General features: G+C 42.5%; 1 protein-coding gene across 3 annotated transcripts in view; it reads left to right on the top strand.

Annotated features, from left to right (window-relative positions):
* The first annotated feature begins 2,401 nt into the window (after positions 1 to 2,401).
* SLIT1 (slit guidance ligand 1) overlaps positions 2,402 to 20,018 on the top strand; it is a 204,654-nt gene continuing 187,037 nt past the window's right edge. For all 3 annotated transcript variants that reach the window (XM_070752899.1, XM_070752898.1, XM_070752900.1), the window contains exon 1: positions 2,402 to 2,773. In XM_070752899.1, coding sequence (XP_070609000.1) covers positions 2,577 to 2,773 — 197 coding nt within the window. In that variant the 5' untranslated portion in view covers positions 2,402 to 2,576. The remainder of the gene's footprint in view (positions 2,774 to 20,018) is intronic.

The raw sequence follows: 20,018 nt of genomic DNA, 5'->3' as shown, positions 1-20,018 counted from the left end.
ACTGCCGTTGTTAAATTAGTAACACGGTTGTAAAGTGAATCTGACTTCCCCATTGACTTTGTTTGTCAGGTCACAAAAGGTGATCACATGACCCTAGGACACTGCAACTGTCATAAATGTGAGTTAGTTTTCAAGCATCCAAATGTAAGAAATGGAAGAGCCTTCTCTGTGGCGGCCCCGGCCCTCTGGAACCAACTCCCCCCAGAGATTAGAATTGCCCCCACCCTCCTAGCCTTTCGTAAGCTTCTTAAAACCCACCTCTGCCACCAGGCATGGGGGAACTGAAATACTTTTCCCCCCTAGGCCTTTACAATTTTATGCATGGTATGTCTGTATGTATGTTTGGTTTTATAATAAGGGTTTTTAACTGTTTTAATATTGGATTGTTATATGCTGTTTATTTTACTGTTGTTAGCCGCCCCGAGTCTACGGAGAGGGGCGGCATACAAATCCAATAAATAAATAAACAAATAAACAAACAAACAAACAAACAAATAAATATATCATGGGGGTACTGCAATGGTCATTAGTCTGAAAAATGGCCATAAATCACTTTTTCAGTGGCGTTGTAACTTCAAATGGTCACTAAGTGAACTGTTGTAACTTGAGGACTACCTGTACATGCTGTCAAGATTAGCAATCCCGGATGATATTTCATTGTATTAACATATAAGGTAAAAGAAGAATGTAAGCATGTTATGGGTATGGGCTGCAACGTGATTGGGCCAGAGCATTATAAGATGCAAATCAACTTCACCATGATTATCTTGTCTGCTGTTGTTTGTTGTTGATGGTGATGGTTGTTAGTTGGCTGGCTGGAGCAATTTGAGTGTGAGTTAAATATTGAGTAGAGTAGTAATAGTGATGCGAAGAAACCTGGATTTGTTTAGTATCCAGTACCTGGATTGGTTGTAAGTAAGTTGAGTATAACTAAAATAAAGTTCCTGTATATAGAAGACTGAGAAGATATTTTGCACTGAAGAGTAAACTACAGTTTTCTACCAACGTGTCTTCGTCATTTATCTGGTTCCTTAATTGCCACATTATATTCTGGTATCTTATCTAGTCCTCCTGCGCAGCTCTGCATATGTATCTGGGCACATCCACCTTGATGCTGGTTGTCTGCACCATCTCTACTCACCTTCTACCTCTCCCAGCATTATGGATTTCACAAGGGAGGCAAAACTTTGCATAATTTAAACCTGATCATTTGTGCCTGCGTGAGAACTCAGATCAACTCAATTAATTTGATTTATAATTTATTTGGTTGTTTTGAGGCTATCCACAGTATGTTTAAATCTTCTCCGACGCCAAAGTTTAGAACTGTCAATTCTCTTTCTATGGTGCTTCTTCAAATTTCACTTCCATGAAGCATCATTTGGGGGGGGGGGGAGATGGTCTACACAATTCTGACCTTTTATGTGGTTAACACATCACAGAATCTGAATATCTTTTCTAAGACTTTCACTGCCACTCTGCCAAATTTATTTATTTATTTACTTTAATTATTTACCTATTTATTTATTTATTTATTTACCTACCTACCTACCTATCATCTATCTATCTATCTATCTATCTATCTATCTATCTATCTATCTATCTATCTATCTATCTATCTATCTATCTATCTATCTATCTATCTATCTAATCCATCCCTCCCTCCCTCCCTCCATCCATCCATCCATCCATCCATCCATCCATCCATCCATCCATCCATCCATCCATCCATCCATCTATCTGTTTGATTTCTATGCCCCCCAATCCCAAAGGACTGCTGGTCTGCCATGTATTTCTTTAAAACAAATATTTAAAGTGAGTGATTTTGCCCCCCAAAACAGGAAAAATAGACAAGGGAGGGGGAAGAGAGAGAGAGAGAGAGAGAGAAATATTGATGTGGAGAAAATACAGGTAGACAAAGAAGTTATACTAAAATTACACCATTCCTGCTCAGGATATGATTTCTCCTCTGGAAGGTGTGTGTGGTGATTTTGGTGCCTGTGGTGATTCTGTGCGGTTTGTGAGGATGCCTGGCAACAGCGCTCACTCCCGTACAGGTTTGAGCGCCTTTAACTTTTGCAAGAGTTTTTGAAGCCTCGTCCCTCTGCTTCTCTCTGTATTTTCCCGGTCCCGTTCTCCTCACTGTTTGTTGCGGCGGGGATGGGGTGGGTGGGTGTTGCATCTCTGCGCCCGAGGCGAGTGCAGAGAGCGAGCTAAGGGGGTGGGGGTGGGGTGGGGGGGGGGGGGAGAGAGGTGGAGCCAAGGCTGCTCCTGCCATCTGGGATTGATGGATGAGCGCTCCTTCTGTCTCTGTGTGCGTGTGTGTGTGTGCGCGCGTATGCGTGTGTGTATTTCAGCGAGAGAGGGGGAGAGAGGGGAAGGGAGAGCCCGTTTCGCCCGTGGCCCGAGTTCCGCGTTCCGGACGCGCAAAGGCGCGACAGAACCTGGCATCCTCCGCTTGCGTCAGACACAACGAGCTGCTCCACGCCGCGCTCTTAGCCCAAACCGCGCCGCCGCGAGAGAGAATGTGCGGGGCAGCTCCTCGCTAGCAGGCTTGCCCAGGCAGGCGGGCGGGCGGCATGGCTCCGAAGCGGCGAGCAGGGTCAGGCGGCGTGTGGCTGCGGGCGGGAGCCTGCCTCTTGGCCTGGGCGGCCGTTTGCCGCGTCCGGGCGAGCGCTTGCCCCACAGCGTGCGCCTGCAGCGGCACCACGGTAGACTGTCACGGGCTGGGGCTCCGCGCTATCCCTAAGAACATCCCGAGGAGCGCAGAGAGGCTGTAAGTGTCGCCGCCGGACCGAGTGGGACGCGCCGTCGCTTCGGGAACGCTGGAGGCTCTCGGCACTCGCTCTCCCCCCCCCCCCCGCCACCGCCGAAGGGCCACTCGGGAGGCGTTTGGTTTGCCGCGTTTAGCTCCAGTCGCGCTTCCCCTCCCGCCCCCTGACAAAGGAGCCCAGCCGCGCTCCGACAGCTTAGGATGCCTGGCTCCGGTCCCTGAGGCGGCCGAGACAAAGGTCCCTCTGGGGAAGTCGGAACGCGGGGGAGGAAGTTGGGCCACCGACTCCGAGCGTCCCACTGGGGCTTCGGGAACAATTCCCTCGGTTGCCTTTGTTAGGCAGCCGTGGCGCGCTCCCGTGTGCGGCAATGGCCCCCTCTTCAAACCGCCGGGTCTGCACGAAGCCAGGAACACCCCCCGTCCTCCCCTTCTACTCGGGGCAGGGGGCGCGGGCGCTCCCGCGAGGCGCAGACTCGGGGTGGCGTTTTCCCTCAGAACGCGAATAGCGCGCAAGATTCCCCGCTAGGCAACTTTCTTGTAGTCTCCAGCTTCGTTGTTCGGGGATATTTTTGTGTGTTTGTGTGTAGAAGGAGGTGTGTGTGTGTGTGTGCGTGCGCTTGGTTGTGCTTTCGTGAGGCGGGTGTGAATCTTCGGGGGGGGGGCTGGTCATTTCCCAGAGCTTTCCATGAAAACTGTTGTCTGTTGGCATTACCTCAGATGTGTAATCGCCTCAGACGAGGCGCTACCTCAGACGCGCGTGTGTGGGGAGCTCCAGTGGGGATAGCGGGAGCTTTCACCCAAAGCATCCAAAGGGCGCCAGGCTGGGGAAAACGGAACTACACAGACACCTGCTTTGGAAGGAGGGTGGCCCTGAGGAGATTTTTGTGAAAATGGGAGAGGAGGAGGAGGAGGAGGAGGAATGGAGACGAGGCGTTTACATCGCTGGAACTGGCTGGCGCCATCATATCGCTCTCTGCCCTTTTGTAAATGCCCTTTCTGGGTTGGTTTGCAAACCTCTTTGACAGGCAAAGCGTATAGCAAGAATGTACCAGTGTTGTATGGAGACTGCAGTAAATACGCGAGGGCTCAAAACTAAATGGTGATTGTGGGCTGGAGGCTGCTTCTCCCTAAGGAGCCTGCAAGGCTGAGGGCACTACCCAGTTAGCTCCCTTCCACCTCCTTTCGGGAGTTTAACTAGGGGTTGTAAGAAAGCGAGAGGAAACTACTTGGGGAAATAACTAATCCTGTGGGTCAATGAAACCCATTTCGACTTCTTTCTTACTAATTGCCTGAAGCCTTAGAAAATAAAGGAGAAATCGGGTGGGCATCTTTGATCTCTGCTGCTTGTGAAATTCTTAGGAATAATTTAGTGATGGTAGAACTATTAAGGCTCATTTCCTCTGCTGATTAGAATGGGTCTGAGGCTTGAAGGTGTCTGCAACTATGGAAAGGGGTGCAGAAGGAAGCAAAGGTGGGAGGCATACTGAATAATTCATCAGAAAGTGCAAAGGGCTGGATTGTGCAGTTTAGGCAGGGGAGAGGGATATGTGGGCCAGGGGGACTCACTGCTACTGGATAGAACATTACCTCTCGTACCTGGGCTTCTTTTGGTTTCTCTTTAAGAACTAGATGAAAACTCTATGAGCGGTTAATGATTAAAGTCTGGTGGAAAGCACTGATACCCCATTCAGCCTCCCCCCAAGCTCTATGCTGTCCGTTCTTCACTTCCTGCTGGTTCTGCATCCATCCCTGGTTCTCAAAGCTTCAATCCGCCACTCTTCCAAAGTCCCCTGCCACCTCCACCCCACCGCACTCCCTCCAAGCATTGCATGTCCTCAAGCCAGATAGATGGTATGCTGCTTGGTGCAGTGGATACACTTTAAAAAAATTTTTTTAAAAAAAAATTTACATATATAGACAAATATACAAAGACATAAAGTTAAAAAACATAATAGGAAGCGGGCAAGTGCGAGACAGATCTGTATAGTGATATTAACTAGATACATTCTCAGTAGCCTATTGTAGATAACTTAGTAACATATATTTGACATATATTGCTAACTATTGAAAGTAGTTGAATTATAAAAAAGAAAGCAAGATAACAGGATAGTTTTCATTATTATAAATGGATACACTGCAGTGGATACACTTTTATAGATTTAAACATAAGGTAACCTGTTGTGGTTGGATCTGGCCCAGCTCCTGCCTCAAGGAATGTGGAGGTGGATGTGGGGGAAACATCCACATGCCACAGGCCTGTTTTGCTCCCGATAGAATCTCCTGACGAAGTCTCCTCTGACGAAGGAAGCGTGAGTGGCAGGGAAGAGGGGAGTTTGGCAGACAGCCCAGGAGGATATCAATCATCTTTATCATCCCTGGATTCTGAACAAGAACTTATGACGGACCCATGCATGTGTAGAATGATGCATAGGAGAGAACAACTGAAGGATTATTACAGGAGATAAGTGAGGCCACCTGTGGTTGGGTGGGGCTGCTGTAATTAGTGTGACAGATAAAAAGAGCAGCTTGCTGGTTTAGCCTCGTGGAAGTTTATCTGATTCATAGTTCGTCAAGATCATGGTTTGTTGTTTCCCTGTTCAAGACTGTGTGTGTAATTTCTGGATTTTTGGAATTGGACTCAATTTCCCAGAAATTGGATTGCATTTAACCTGTGTGTACAGTAGTCCCTCGCTATACCACGCTTCACCTACTGCGGCTTCACTTCATCGCGGGTTTCTGAGGAAGTCGATCGGCAGATTTAAACAGCCCGCCGAACTCGATCGGCAGGTTTTTTTTAAAAAAATAAATCTAAAATTGTAAATACTGTATTTAAATACTGTATCTAAAATAAATACTGTGTGGGAAGGGTTTATAAACACTTAAAACAATGAAAACTTACCAAACAATTACAATATAAATACTTAAATAAGTACTATCAGTCGATAAATTCCCCATTGCGGATTTCACCTATCGCGGCCAGGTCTGGAACGTAACACCAGCGATAGGTGAGGGACTACTGTACCAGAAAATCCCTTTGCCATTTAAAAAGGGAGTTTTTTCTGCTTTTCTGTTGATAAAGACTTTTGGTTTTCCTTCTATCATGTGGTGTGTGTCTTTTTGGACTAATTACCCTGTAATTACGGGTGGTTGGGACACGCCGGCAGAACAGTAACCTAGTGGGGAATGAAAACAGGCTTAGAATATCCCAAGGCAAGGTTTGTATGAGCAAAAAGATGAATCAGAAGCAAAGAGGAGGGACTCCCCTTGCAGGGCAGGGCGACACTACACCTGACTTGAATGACACTAGCAGGAGCGCCATGAACGTTTCATTTGATACGGTAACACTGCGGCATTCTGGTGAGATTTATACTTTGGAAAGTGACTAAGGCTGGACTTTCACAGCAAGCAGGTGACTTTCCTTCCTTTGGCTGCCCCCTTGCTAGCTTGAGCTTTGTTCCCTCTGTGCTCATCAAAGCCAGATGTGGGGGAATAATCCATCCTTCTGGAGACCGAAATGAGACAGTCCAGTGACAGTTACAGCCTCCCCTGCCAGGACTTACAGCTGCTGTGGGCTGGAAGTAGCCATATTCTAGGCTTTGAGGATATCTGGCCTGTTGTGCATCTGGAGGATCATGTACAGGGCAACCCACCCCTCCTATTGTTGTTCCTCCTACAAACCAATTAATGCTCTCAGATTAAGCGTAATTAGGTCATATGCCTGTGGACACCTCTGTGCACAACAAAGCCGCCTTGGTGAACTCTCCTAGCAGCCCTGCGTGATGTCTTCTTTAATGGCATTTCCTTCTTTGGCACCTTAATTGCCCTCACTGAAGTCATTATTATGCCTCAGCCATAAGGAGTTGCTTGGGGAGCATAGATGAATGGAGTCTGCCCATCACTTGGTGTGTGCGCCATCCACACACACAAGATTCTGCTCTTAATACCAGGGATGCATAATACCAAGAATGGGCACCATGCTGTGCTGACAAGAGGCATCTAGTTTGTTACTTGTAGTTGCAATGCTGTCATTTCTTGTAACTCTTGCTTGCTCAGGTCAAACCTGGCAGAGGGAGAATGCAATGGTTTCAGGAATACTTTGTGAATTTATGGATAATATTAATACATGACTCTTCCTTCTCCTCCTCTGTATCCTGAGACATACAGAGATTGATAGCATGCTATATAGATTTTCTTGTTTAAAGAGGAATTGTGGTAGGGAAAAATTACCCCTACTCCCATATCTACTCCTACTATTATAGAAAGTACTGTACAGATTTTAAAATTCTCCCATCATCTGACCAGTTAAAGTCCAAGCACTTGCTTAGCTAACGTGGTTACTACTCATTTTGTTGGTCCAACAATCAAAATATGTAAGAGAGAGGAAAATAATTTATAAAATAAATAATAATTATAAAATAATTATACAGTGTTCCCTCGATTTTCGTGGGTTCGAACTTCGCCAAAAATCTATACCACGGTTTTTCAAAAATATTATTTAAAAAATACTTTGCGGTTTTTCCCCCTATACCACGGTTTTTCTCGCCCGATGACGTCATATGTCATCGCCAAAGTTTCGTCCGCCTTTAATAAATATTTTTTTAAAATAAACTTTAATAAATAAACATGGTGAGTAATAATCTAAATGGTTGCTAAGGGAATGGGAAATGGTAATTTAGGGGTTTAAAGTGTTAAGAGAAGGCTTGTGATACTGTTCATAGCCAAAAATAGTGTATTTACTTCCACATCTCTACTTCGCGGAAATTCGACTTGGAACGCATCCCCCGCGAAAATCGAGGGAACACTGTAGAGCCTTGGTAGCACAGTTAGATTGCAGTACTGCAAGCTACAGTACTTCTGCTGATCATCGACTGCCAGCAGTTTGGCAGATCAAATCTCAGTAGGCTCAAGGTTGATTCAGCCTTCCATTGTTCCAAGGTCTGAGGACCCAGATTGTTGGGGGAAATAGGCTTACTCTCTGTAAACCACAGAGAGAGGGCTGTAAAGCACTGTGAAGCAGTATATAAATCTAAATGCCAATACTATGCTGTTTTAGATGTTTACTATAATGCACTCTTTATTTTTAGACTTCCAAAGAACCTTTAGCACGGTGCAGTTCATGAAGTGATACACAGCTATCTATGCAGATATGTTTTGCTTTATTATTTAAAGCAAAAGCAAATGTAAGAAGGAGCCAGGTTGCTAGACTGCTAATTCAGTTAGGGCTGTTTCACATTTTATATATGGAAATGGGATGGCTGATGTAAATTATGAGTTTGGTGATCATACATATAGCCTGAAGCAATTCCTGGGATGATGGTGACACTTTCCTGGCTGCAGTAATTGATGCTGGTTGTATCTGCAAATGCTTGCTTGGAAAGTTAAAACTTCTCCATAAATTCATGCAGTACTTGGGAAGAATACAGATGTTCATGTATAGCATGAAAATTGGCTTTGCTCTGATGCTTAATGCATTGCTAAGAATAAAGTCATGCCTCGATCCAGACTTTATGATGAATGAAAATCAAGGTTTAGAATGACAGCCAAACTATGGAATCCTTAATGCTCTCTGAGCTTGATTGTATGCTTGGAGACATTTCATTACTGAAGTAGGTAACATCATCAGTGCAAGTGAGTATGGTGTTTACTGCCTGTTTATATAGAATACCTGTACTTGTCCAGCCTGTTTTAATGGGATCTTGGTAGTTCCATGATTAGGATTTTATTTTCCTCCTGATTGTTTGCTTGATGTTAATTCTTCTTTATCTGGGTATTGACTACCAGAGTGTTCTGGTCTTGTGTTTTTTCCCCCTGAGCTTTTATATTATCTGTTTTGAATTGTATGCAAATATAGTTTATTTCTGTATGTCAATTGTTGGCTGATTTGTCTGAACACCAAACTTCCAGGATCTCCCCAGCATTTTTATTTATTTATTTAGCTTGGTCTAGGTTGCTCACCATGTTTCCAGTTGAAATTAAGGTTGAGTCTGTTTATCTATTGTGAGACTAAGGAGTTTTCATTATGTCTTCTGACTGTTAGCTGGTGTTCATGGATGATTCTACTAATCTTCTGCCTTTTATTTGATGTCTTCTTTTCTAGTTTTCCCCCCTTCTATTAGGGGTTCAAACTGAAAAACATTTATTTTTAATTGTCTGTCAAGGCACAATAAAAATAATGTATTAATAGAATTTGATAGGATATCCAAATAAGCAAATCATACTTAAGTGATATGTGTATGCTACTCTATGGAGACAAGACTCAGGAATCTATGAAGCAATCATTGAAACAACAGAAAAAAACCATACTTATCCTTTCTGCATGTTTGATGTTCAAAACAGTAATTTGAATTCTGAATGAATGGTTTGTGAAATACCTGAATTGATCCAATAAGTATCTCTCTAACTCTGAAGTAAGATTAGGGTTAGGGTAAACTGCAAGTAGGACCAACTTGAGATATTTTATGTGAAGCAAACAACAAATGATAACTGTTTTGAAGCCAAGTACAGAGTACAGTATCCAGCTCAGATTAAATTAGTGTGAAATCTTTAGCAGTAAATTCTATTAGTATCTTTCCCTCTCTAGTATTTTTTATTCTTCTTAGTGCTTTTCCTGCAGGGTTCACTTTTTTTTTTTGCAGGAAGGTATGAAATCAACCATGTGTTCATCCATTGGTTGCCCCAGGAATTGACTGATTGGCTTGTCACCAAGCCTGACATTGTGTGCTGAGACAGAGTGATTAGCCCAAAGACACCCAGCTGGCTTTTATGTTTAAGGCACCACTAGTGCTCACAGTCTTCCAGTTTCTATCTTGATGCCTTAACTACTAGACCATACTGGCTCACATTCCCTCCCTAATAATAGAAAGCAATAAGACAGTAACTAAAAAACAGTTTTCATTATTTCAAACAATCAGCTTTTCATGCCTAAAGGTAGACCAGCACTGCATTCTGATAAGCTGAGAAGATATAATAAAAGGAGTATATAACATCCTTAAGGTAACTGCATCTTGCTCTAAAAATCTGCACTGAACCTTTTGAAAAGACTCTCCAAAGTTTAATATCTCCCTCTTGCCTGTGCTTCACATTTTTAATGTATTTGCATAGTTCAGGGTACCACAATTCTGTGGTTCTTTGAGCAGATGCTGCCCTTGTTTCCTTTAGTATCACTAAGGAAGTTAGCTAGCCAAGTAAACTTTGTTTATAGCTTTGAGCTTTGTTTTTCTTTGGCAAATCTGGGGGAGGCAGCATGTTAGGAGATAGAGCAAGAGCTGTTCCGATGCTTTTTTGACTGCCTTTCACCAAATATATGGGCCTCTTTCTTTAACAAATAGGTCCCCTGGTGTCCTAGCTTCAGAAATAAATACCAAGCTGGAAAAGTTCATGGATAATTCTCTCTAAAGAAAGGCACCGAGAGAGCATTTGGTGAGCAGCTAACACTGCAGACAGATTGCTAGATACCACTTGCTATTCTTAATGGTATTTTATTCTAAAATAAAAATGTAACTGTTAAAACAAAATCATGTGGATGCATCTGAAATAAATGCTAACTTGGTTCTCAGCTAATGCTAGTAAGCACAAAGTCAAGGCAGCAATTACTACTATAGCAACCCAGGAAGTGGGGGGAATCGATCTATACATTCTAGGTAGAAATACAGCCACCATCATGTCGCTGGCCTTAAGCAGATGACATCTGGTCAGCTGACAATCAAGCCAAAGACAAGCATTTGTTGCAAAGACAACAACATCTCTTGTATGAAAGAGTTGGGTGACCTCACGGGTCCAACTCTGAATGGGTAGGAGCTCTTGCATTGTGGCTGTTTCCCATGCTGCTTTGGTAAGCCTGAAAAGGAAGCAATCAGGCCAACCAGCATGGTGATTTTTCATTGCAATGTCACCAGCAAAGCAGTGCTGGGATGGGAAGCAGCCATTTCAATCACATTCAGCCTGTGCATTTCATTTTCTTTACACGGTGCTAGGTAGATACGATAGAGCAGCCGTGTTACAGTGGGTTCCTATGTTATTGTTAAAGACAAGCCTATCAATTGACACACAACTTCTTCCAGAATAGTCAGCTGCACCTTTTTAAAAATAAAGTTTCTGAGTTACAGAAACTTTATCATCTGTATTATCATAGTGTTCATCCGGCGGGTAGCCCTGAGTTCTAATGATGGTCTTTGTTTTCAAAATAAGAAACTTTTTACACCTCACATTTTTATGACAAGGAAGAACCTGATTCAGATGACTTAAGTGATGTCTTTTCTTGATTTTTTCTTCAGGCCATTCTATTCTGTAGATTAGGGATGTGCAAAATGTTTTGAATCTAAAATGTTCTCAGCTGCAAATGAGTTGCTCTTTTCAGTTTTAACTTGAAACAAATCTTCCAAGCTCCAGTGTTTCAAATTCAAAAAAGTTTTCCATAACCCTGCCGTAGTTCTTCACGGGAGATTTGTGTGTTCCAGTATGCGAAAATCCATTTTTAAAAAATAATTGTAAACTACATGTTTATCTTTAAGAAATTAAAAGTCAGTTTTCAAGTAACACATAGAACCAAGGACAGACTTCAAAAGGAACTTATTTACTAGGCAACTTCTCTGTACGTCCTTGTTCTGGCAGTTCGTGCTGCCTCTGTGCGAAGGACTTTAATTCGGTTCTGACAAGGTCCTTCGGCCACCCCCTCCACACCCAGTTTAAAACAATCTTGAGTGAGTCCATTCTTCTAGCCACCTCAGCTGAGGTGATGAGGCCAGAGTCTGCAAGGTCAATGAGGAGGACCAGAGCTTCCAAAGGAATGTCAGTTAGCAAGTCGGGCAATGGCCACCTGCTCAGAGCATCTGTGTTGCCCATGTCCTTTCTGGGCTGGTGCACTAGCCGATAGGAGTAGGCAAACAGAATGATGGCCCACCTGGAGAAATAAGAAGACAAGGCCACCGTGATGGGGCGGTAACCTGCAAGCATTCCCAGCAATGGCTTGCAGTCTGTTACCAATTCAAAATCCCTCCCAAAAAGATATTCATGGAATTTCTTTACCTCAGTCATGGCAGTCAATGTCCAGCTTTGCTATAGCTTCTCTCCACACTGGACAGGGTCCTTGAGTAGTAAGCGATTGGAGCTTCAATTCCATTTGAGAGTTTGTGGCTCAATACTGCCCCAACGACGAAAGGGGAAGTGTCACATGCTAGGACCAGGGGCAGAATGGTGTTATACTGTATCAGGAAACTATCAGTTATCAGAAGTTGCTTGACGGCCTTAAAGACCTTGGCTTCCCTGAGCCCTCAAACTCAAGGAATTTGCTAGGAGTCTGTGCAATGGATTGGCAGTGGTAGCCTGGTTCGTCAGAAAAAGGCTATAAAAATTGAGGAGCCCAAGCAAGACCTGGATCTTGGTTTGATTCTTTGGAATGGGCGTGCTGTAGATGGGCCTGAGCTTGCTTTCTGTAGAGTATAAGCATTGCCATCTACTCGATAACCCCAAAATGCAACTTCAGACACCCCCAGCAGCACACAGTTTTGACAGGACCATTCTGACTCAGGAATAGAGCTGGTCGGGGTCACAGACTGAGATCAGGATGTCGTCAAAATATGACATAACCGTGGGAATCTTCTGCAATAGGTGTTCCATTACACTCTGGAACAACCGTGGAGCCATAGTGACTCCAAACTGCAGCCTGTGACACCCCGCCATGAATCACAATGGTCTGTGTCTCAGCAGTAGCACCATCTACTGGCAGCTGTTGGTACACCTGCACCAAGTCACGTTTTGCAAAAAGGCAGCCAGGTAGGCAAAGTTGGCTCTTCTATTACATGTGGTCTTCATCTCCCAGAATTCCTGAGCTAGCATGATTGGCTCAGGAATTCTGGGAGCTGAAGTCCACAAGTCATAGAAGAGCCAACTTTGCCTACCCCTGGCCCTAGGGAATGCGGTAGATGGTGCACAACCGGCACCGGATAGGCACTCTGCTGCAATGCCTTACTCAGCGTGCATTTGTAATCCATGCATATCCTGATGGTGCCATCCCCTTTAACGGTTGTCACTATTGAAGTCTCCCATTTACCATGGTCGACCAGTTCAAGAATCCCCTGCCAGATCACTTTGTCAAATTCCCGATCAATCTTTGGCTGCTAACCGAGTCCTCGTAGATCCCTTTGTGCACTAAGGCTTCAGCTCTGGAAGCAACAAATTTGTGAAGGGATTCCGCAGCTTTAGTCAATTATTCTGCCACTGTGGCTTTGTCCAGAGTGATAGCCAGGTTCAAATTCATTCTTGCAAGCAGTCAGCATTGGAAGTGGATGCCTTGGGTGCTGCAAATAAGTTGGTCAAACAAAACACCATTGAGGTCTCTGAATTCACAGTGACCTGTGGCTTTATGGAGGGCAGCGGTATATTAGTTTATTGTCTCACCCTCCTGCATTTGCTAAGGAGTGTTCATGCATATGTTTTGGGAATGCCCGGTAGTGCAGAATTTATGGGAAAAAGTGCAAGAGGATATTAATAGGATGTTAAATATATGATGGATAATTACTAAGGAAATGGCAGTATTAGTTAAAAGCAATGTGATGGGAGAATTTAGAGAAATAAAACAAGCAGCGATAGAAAGTGCTCAGGCGGTAATAGTGTTGGGTTGGAAAGATGCAACAAAATGGACAGTGCAAAATTGGTACCCGTACATGGTGGACCATATTCAATTTGAGATTATGGATAAAAGATGAATTCGGTTAATGAAACTGATTTGCGACCATTGATGGGACGATGGGACAAGGGTAAGACGATATATGGCGAGTAGAATCTGAGACCAAGCTACAAGGAATAAATTGGAATCACTCTATAATATGTAAACAGAAACCTTGCTCTTGAGTTAAAATGGTATACAAGAAACACCCTTGATTTGGTGTGAATGTTTGTCTGGTGGTGGGCACTAATCACAAAGCACCTGTTTTATGTTGTGTGTGTGTGTGTTTATATCTTTAAAAAATTAATAAAAATATTGAATCCACCTTCCTGCATTTTCTGATGGATTTAATAGCGCCGGATGATGTTTGATGGAGTGAGAGCTTAGTGGGCTTTCAGGGTCACTTGCAGGACCTGCCCTGATATGGATTAGAAACATAGAAACATAGAAGACTGACGGCAGAAAAAGACCTCATGGTCCATCTAGTCTGCCCTTATACTATTTCCTGTATTTTATCTTAGGATGGATATATGTTTATCCCAGGCATGTTTAAATTCAGTTACTGTGGATTTACCAACCACGTCTGCTGGAAGTTTGTTCCAAGGATCTACTACTCTTTCAGTAAAATAATATTTTCTCACGTTGCTTTTGATCTTTCCTCCAAGTAACTTCAGATTGTGTCCCCTTGTTCTTGTGTTCACTTTCCTATTAAAAACACTTCCCTCCTGAACCTTATTTAACCCTTTAACATATTTAAATGTTTCGATCATGTCCCCCCTTTTCCTTCTGTCCTCCAGACTATACAGATTGAGTTCATTAAGTCTTTCCTGATACGTTTTATGCTTAAGACCTTCCACCATTCTTGTAGCCCGTCTTTGGACCCGTTCAATTTTGTCAATATCTTTTTGTAGGTGAGGTCCAAAGATTGTACTTGGGTTGGGGCTGACAGGGCCTCTGCTGTGTTGAACACATTGTGGCCACAGTGACTTAAGAAGCGTGCTCTTTTTTGGTTATCTGTCAGACCCAACAGATAATTAGCTTCTAGAAAGCAAAATATGTCTCCCATTTTTCCTTTGCCAGGTTGAAAGGTGCTGGTGGGTAGAAGGCAGACATGCTTGGCGAGATGTCAGTAGCATTTTCCAAAAACTGCCTGGCTGTTTGCAATGCCTGAAGGCCGATCCTCTTTGTTCTCCAGGTCCCAAGCCCTTGTCACCACTGTTGAGTTGTGGGAATAATGACAGGAGACAGATTTCAAAAGGAACTTCTTTTCTAGGCGACTTCTCTGTACAAACAGCAACTTGCAGGCTGACAATTAGCCCTTTTATAGGGAGCTGTCAAATGCATCAACCAATAGCGTTTCAGCATTCTCTCGCTCAGACGCTGGACCTGGGTGAAACCATATACACAGTTTAATACATAACACCGTCCTTCTAGGAAAGAATAAGATAGCTCCAGTTAACCATCCTGACATTCCATTTATTTATTTATTTATTTATTTTTAAAATTTATTGTTTATTTATTTTATTTATTTATTTATTTTGTCCAATACACAATACAATACAATATTGGCTGCCCTTCTTACCTCAAGGTAATTCTGGAGGGCTTACAATTGTAAAAGTTAAAAACTACACAAACTAAAAACATAAATAAGTTAATACACACAAGAAATCAAACACTGTAGCTCAATTAAAAGATGGGGAGGGCAGGAGCAGGATGGTGGGATCTGTTGTTAATGCAATGCTCAATTTATGGCTGGGTTAAACCATAGCACTTCCAGGCTCCATTGCTCTATTTTCACATGAGTGTGCTTTGCAATTTCATTGTCTTTTGTGCCTTTTCTTTTTAAAACCAAGTTCCTAGCCTATTGTCTCTATGGCTTAGTCCAGTGTTTCCCAACCTTGGCAACTTGAAGATATTTGGACTTCAACTCCCAGAATCCCCCAGCCAGCATTCGTTGGCTGGGGGATTCTGGGAGTTGAAGTCCAAATATCTCCAAGTTGCCAAAGTTGGGAAACACGGGCTTAGTCAACACAGTAGAATTATTAAGTGAGCTGTATAGCAATTACAACAGAAATACAGATAAGACTACCTGTATAGTATGTATTCCAGCCCTGCAGAAGTTGTACGTTTTCTCCAAAGGAACATCTAAACCTTGATTGTCAAACGCGATCCTGCCACATGATGTATTGTAATGTATTGCAATGTTTTTTTGCATTTATGGAGCCAGGGTGGCCTGTGTGTGACACATCTGGCCTGTGAGCCATGGGCTGCCAATTTGATAGATTTGACCTAGTCTGCAGTGAAGTTCCAGATTGCTCTTAAAATAATAGAAGCTCTTTATGTTGACTCTCCTAAGTCCTCACTTTGACCCTTATTTTCTTTTAATGGGTCTCAACACACCCATAAGTTGGAATATGTCTCCACCTAGGCTAAATTATGCGAGGTGGTGTATGATTTTGCTCCTCCTGTTACAGCAATCTTTTCCTTTTCTGCTTTATTGTATTGCAGTTTGTTTGGGTGTTACTACAACCACTGCTGAATTGGATAGTTTTAGAAATTTAATTTGCAACTAAATCAATTATACATAATTTTGTATCCCAGAATGAATCACATAATTCATTCATCACAGAATAATTCTGAGAGAGACTTTAGATTTTCTTTTTAGTAGACAGAAGTATATCCTTTCAATGTGAAGAGCTACATATGTGGTTCCTGAAAAGCTTGAGTGCAGACCAACACCATCTCCTGGAGATTTTCACTTATTATTATTCAGTTGGGAAATCATTAAATAGATGAATGCAATCACTCATTACTTTTTGAAGGTGGTACTAGGCAAGTTACGCCAAATCTTTTGCCTAGAAAAGTTGTTGCCATATCTGCTTTGTGAAAATATGGATATACGTTAGATCTTATTTTGGAGTGAATTGGGAAGTAGTGAAGCCACTTTATTCCCTTTTAATAGCCAGATGTTGTAAGGGACAAACGAGCTAATAATTCTAGATGGAATATGCATATACCTATTTTGGAAGTTTCAGATATATTTAGCTAATATGAGAGTTAAGTTGCTACTGAAGAGTTCACTGTTTTGGCACAAGGCAAGATTCCTTATGGAAGTAACATTATAGGCTTGTGATAGATCACAATGGCAGTCATGTTTCCTTTCCTTTCCTTCAGATCCTTGCCTGGGTGGTAGGGAATTTGCAATTCTATTCCAATTTCTCCCTTCAGCTACTTCCCAAGCAGATGCTGTCAGTGTATTGCCATGGAAACACCGAGTTCGCCTCTCCATGGAATTGTATGCTGAAAAAATATTAGTTTAAAAACTCTGCAGTGTTTGTATTGATGGAGCTGAGATTGTTAACCAGGATGGATTGCCCCAGGGATGAAAAAAAGCCCACTAATAGGCAGTAAGGCTGTAGAATTTGACTTCAGAGAGCATTTTTCAATAAAATACAATAGATTTCCTACAACTTCCCATTGCCTTGAGTTTATTATGCCTTATATACACTTACTTTTAATCTATTATAGTGGCCTCTGTAATGTGCAGGTAGTTTGAGGAAAGCTATAAGTTTATATCTTTGGGAAATCAGGACAGAATTTTAACTTTACAACAGACCTTTAAGGTAGACAAGTTTCAAAGATATTTGACAATAGACTATGACCCATTTGGCTGCCTGTTAGTCTTAAAAGGTTGGCAGAGCAACATTTAAGCAGCCTGGTAATGGTGGCTAGACATGGATAGTTCTAAATAGACCTATGGAAGAAGAACTGCCCACATATGGATGGAATATAAATAGGCCAACAACAACATATAATAACCAAATAACTCAAAGGACAATGGGAAGAAAATGCAGATGCCACTTAATTAGAAAAAGAAATCAGGTGAGTGGATCAGGTTGCTAATTAATGTGTGTTAATCATAGTATATCTATACAGTAGTACCTCTAGATACGAGCTGCTCCACATGCGAGTATTCCAAGTTACGAGCCGTGACGCGAGCGAAATTTCTGTTCGACACCCAAGCTCAAATTCGGGATACGAGCCGAGCTTCCACTAGGTGGTGCAAGATTCTCCTTGCTTCCGGTTATCTCGGCGCGAAAAACAAAGTCTAAAGGCATTCGTTCGAGATGCGAGTTGATCGACTTACGAGCTTGGGTCTGGAACGAATTAAACTCGTATGTCGAGGTACCACTGTATAATCTCTAATGTCAAAGACAGTGGCTGTGTTCTTATTACAGAGCTACTCATGGTTAACTTAACTATAGCTTGCTCAGTTTACCCAATTTTCAGAATTCATGTGACACAATGATCCAACATAGGCTGGATTTGTCCAGCATTCTAAGTGAAAGTGTGGCATTGTGATTCAACGTGTGTGCAAATACAACCACACTGTCTGAATACCAAGTCATGGGGAACATAAATGGGAGGGTCGATTATGCTATGGTTTTTCTGTAGGTTTCTGATTGGCTATAATGGCAAAAGTACTGAGTTAGATAGGTCATGGGCCTGGTACAGGGGACTTTTTCTTCCTTCTTTTGTGCTTAGAATATTTCGACCTAGTGTCACCAGTAATTGCTACTTTGCACTTTGCTTAAGATGCACCAGTGCTTTTTGAAAAGCCTTTGCCCTTTTAAAATAGGTTTTTTATACTTCAGCTCATCATAAATAAAATGCTTTAAGAGCGAAAATTGTTGGCGTATTATGAAGGACTGTTAAAGTAGTGCCAGTCAAAACAGTTGATGGTAGATCGAATTCAGAGGATATTAACTTTGAATGGAGTGTGCATTTGTATGTACAATTTCATGTAATGATTGGAATGACTGAAGGTAAAAAAGCAGTAGGTTTGAGATCAGTTCTGATGATTTTAGCAATTCCATTTTCTTGGCAGAACCATGGTCTTCTTCCAGGACGCCTTTTTTCATTAATAATAAACCTTGTATTTACAATAAAATAGAATAGAATAGAATTTTATTGGCCAAGTGTGATTGGACACACAAGGAATTTGTCTTGGTGCATATGCTCTCAGCGTACATAAAATAAAATATTTATTTATTTATTCATTCATTCATTCATTCATTCATTCATTCATTCATTCATTCATTCATTCAATTTTTATGCCGCCCTTCTCGTTAGACTCAGGGCGGCTTACAACATGTTAGCAATAGCACTTTTTTAACAGAGCTAGGCTATTGCCCCCACAATCCGGGTCCCCATTTTACCCACCTCGGAAGGATGGAAGGCTGAGTCAACCTTGAGCCAGTGATGAGATTTGAACCACTGACCTTCAGATCTACAGTCAGCTTCAGTGGTACAACACTTAATGATTGTCATAGGGGTCAAATAAGCAATGAAGAAGCAATATTAATAAAAATCTTAGGATATAAGCAACAAGTTACAGTCATGCAGTCAACATGGGAGAAAATGGGTGATAGGAATGATGAGAAAAACTAGTAGAATAGAAGTGCAGATTTAGTAGAAAGTCTGACAGTGTTGAGGGAATTATTTGTTTAGTAGAGTGATGGCGTTCGGAAAAAATCTGTTCTTGTGTCTAGTTAAATCTATGTTATTATACCTGTGGCTCAATTGAACCTTCCCTTTATTCAAATAAGCTCCTGCCTATAACCTGCTGCTCTCTCCACAAAGATTGGGTCCTGTAATCTTCAGGCACAGCAGTCATGATTCTGCTGCAGGGAACGAAAGCAACACATCTTAGGAATTTTTGATCTTTAAGAGGAATAGATTCCAGCTGATGCTTGCAGTGTAAATGCTAAGTTGCAGAACAATTTCTTCACCACGTCTCCAGGTCTTGTATACTTCCTTGACCATTCATCAGGAACAGAAAGATGCGTCCATCATACACCTCTATAAGAGGAAAGGGAATAGACAAGTCTGTGATAATCATAGAGGAATATCACTGCTTTCCATCTCAGGCAAGATCCTTGCATGAGTGTTGATGAACCGCCTGACTGACCACCTGGAACAGGATCTATTACCTGAAGCACAGTGTGGTTTCTGCAAAAGTGTGGCACTGTGGACATGATCTTCGCAGCCCGACAGCTCCAAGAGAAGTGTCAAGAGAAGAATCGTGAATTGTACACCACCTTCATGGATCTCACTAAGGCTTTTGACACTGCCAGTGGTGAAGGCCTGTGGCACATCATGTCAAAATTTGGGTGCCCTGATAAATTCATGACAGTATGATGGCCCATGTGCTGGACAACAGAGAATCTTCACAGGCCTTTTCCATCACAAACAGTGTCAACAGGTTGAATGTTGGCACTGAACTTGTTCAGCATAATGTTTTCAGCCATACCTTCCAGAACAGTTCCTTGGGAGTTAGCCTGAGATATAGGATCAATGGGAAACTGTTCAACCTGTGAAGACTCCAGGCTGTCACCAAGATAAAGGAGACTGCGCTATGTGACCTCCTCTTTGCTGACGACTGTGCCCTGAATGCTGAATCAGAGCAGGAAATGCAAGCCAGTGTGGATAATTTTGCAGCAGAACGTGACAACTTTGATCTTATCAACATAAAGAAGACCGAAGTGATGCATCAGCCAGTTCCGAAAGCCAAATACCAAGAGT

This window comes from Erythrolamprus reginae, chromosome 5, assembly GCF_031021105.1.
Source record: "Erythrolamprus reginae isolate rEryReg1 chromosome 5, rEryReg1.hap1, whole genome shotgun sequence".
Lineage (NCBI taxonomy): Eukaryota > Metazoa > Chordata > Lepidosauria > Squamata > Dipsadidae > Erythrolamprus > Erythrolamprus reginae.
This window is presented reverse-complemented; position numbering and strand designations above follow the sequence as displayed.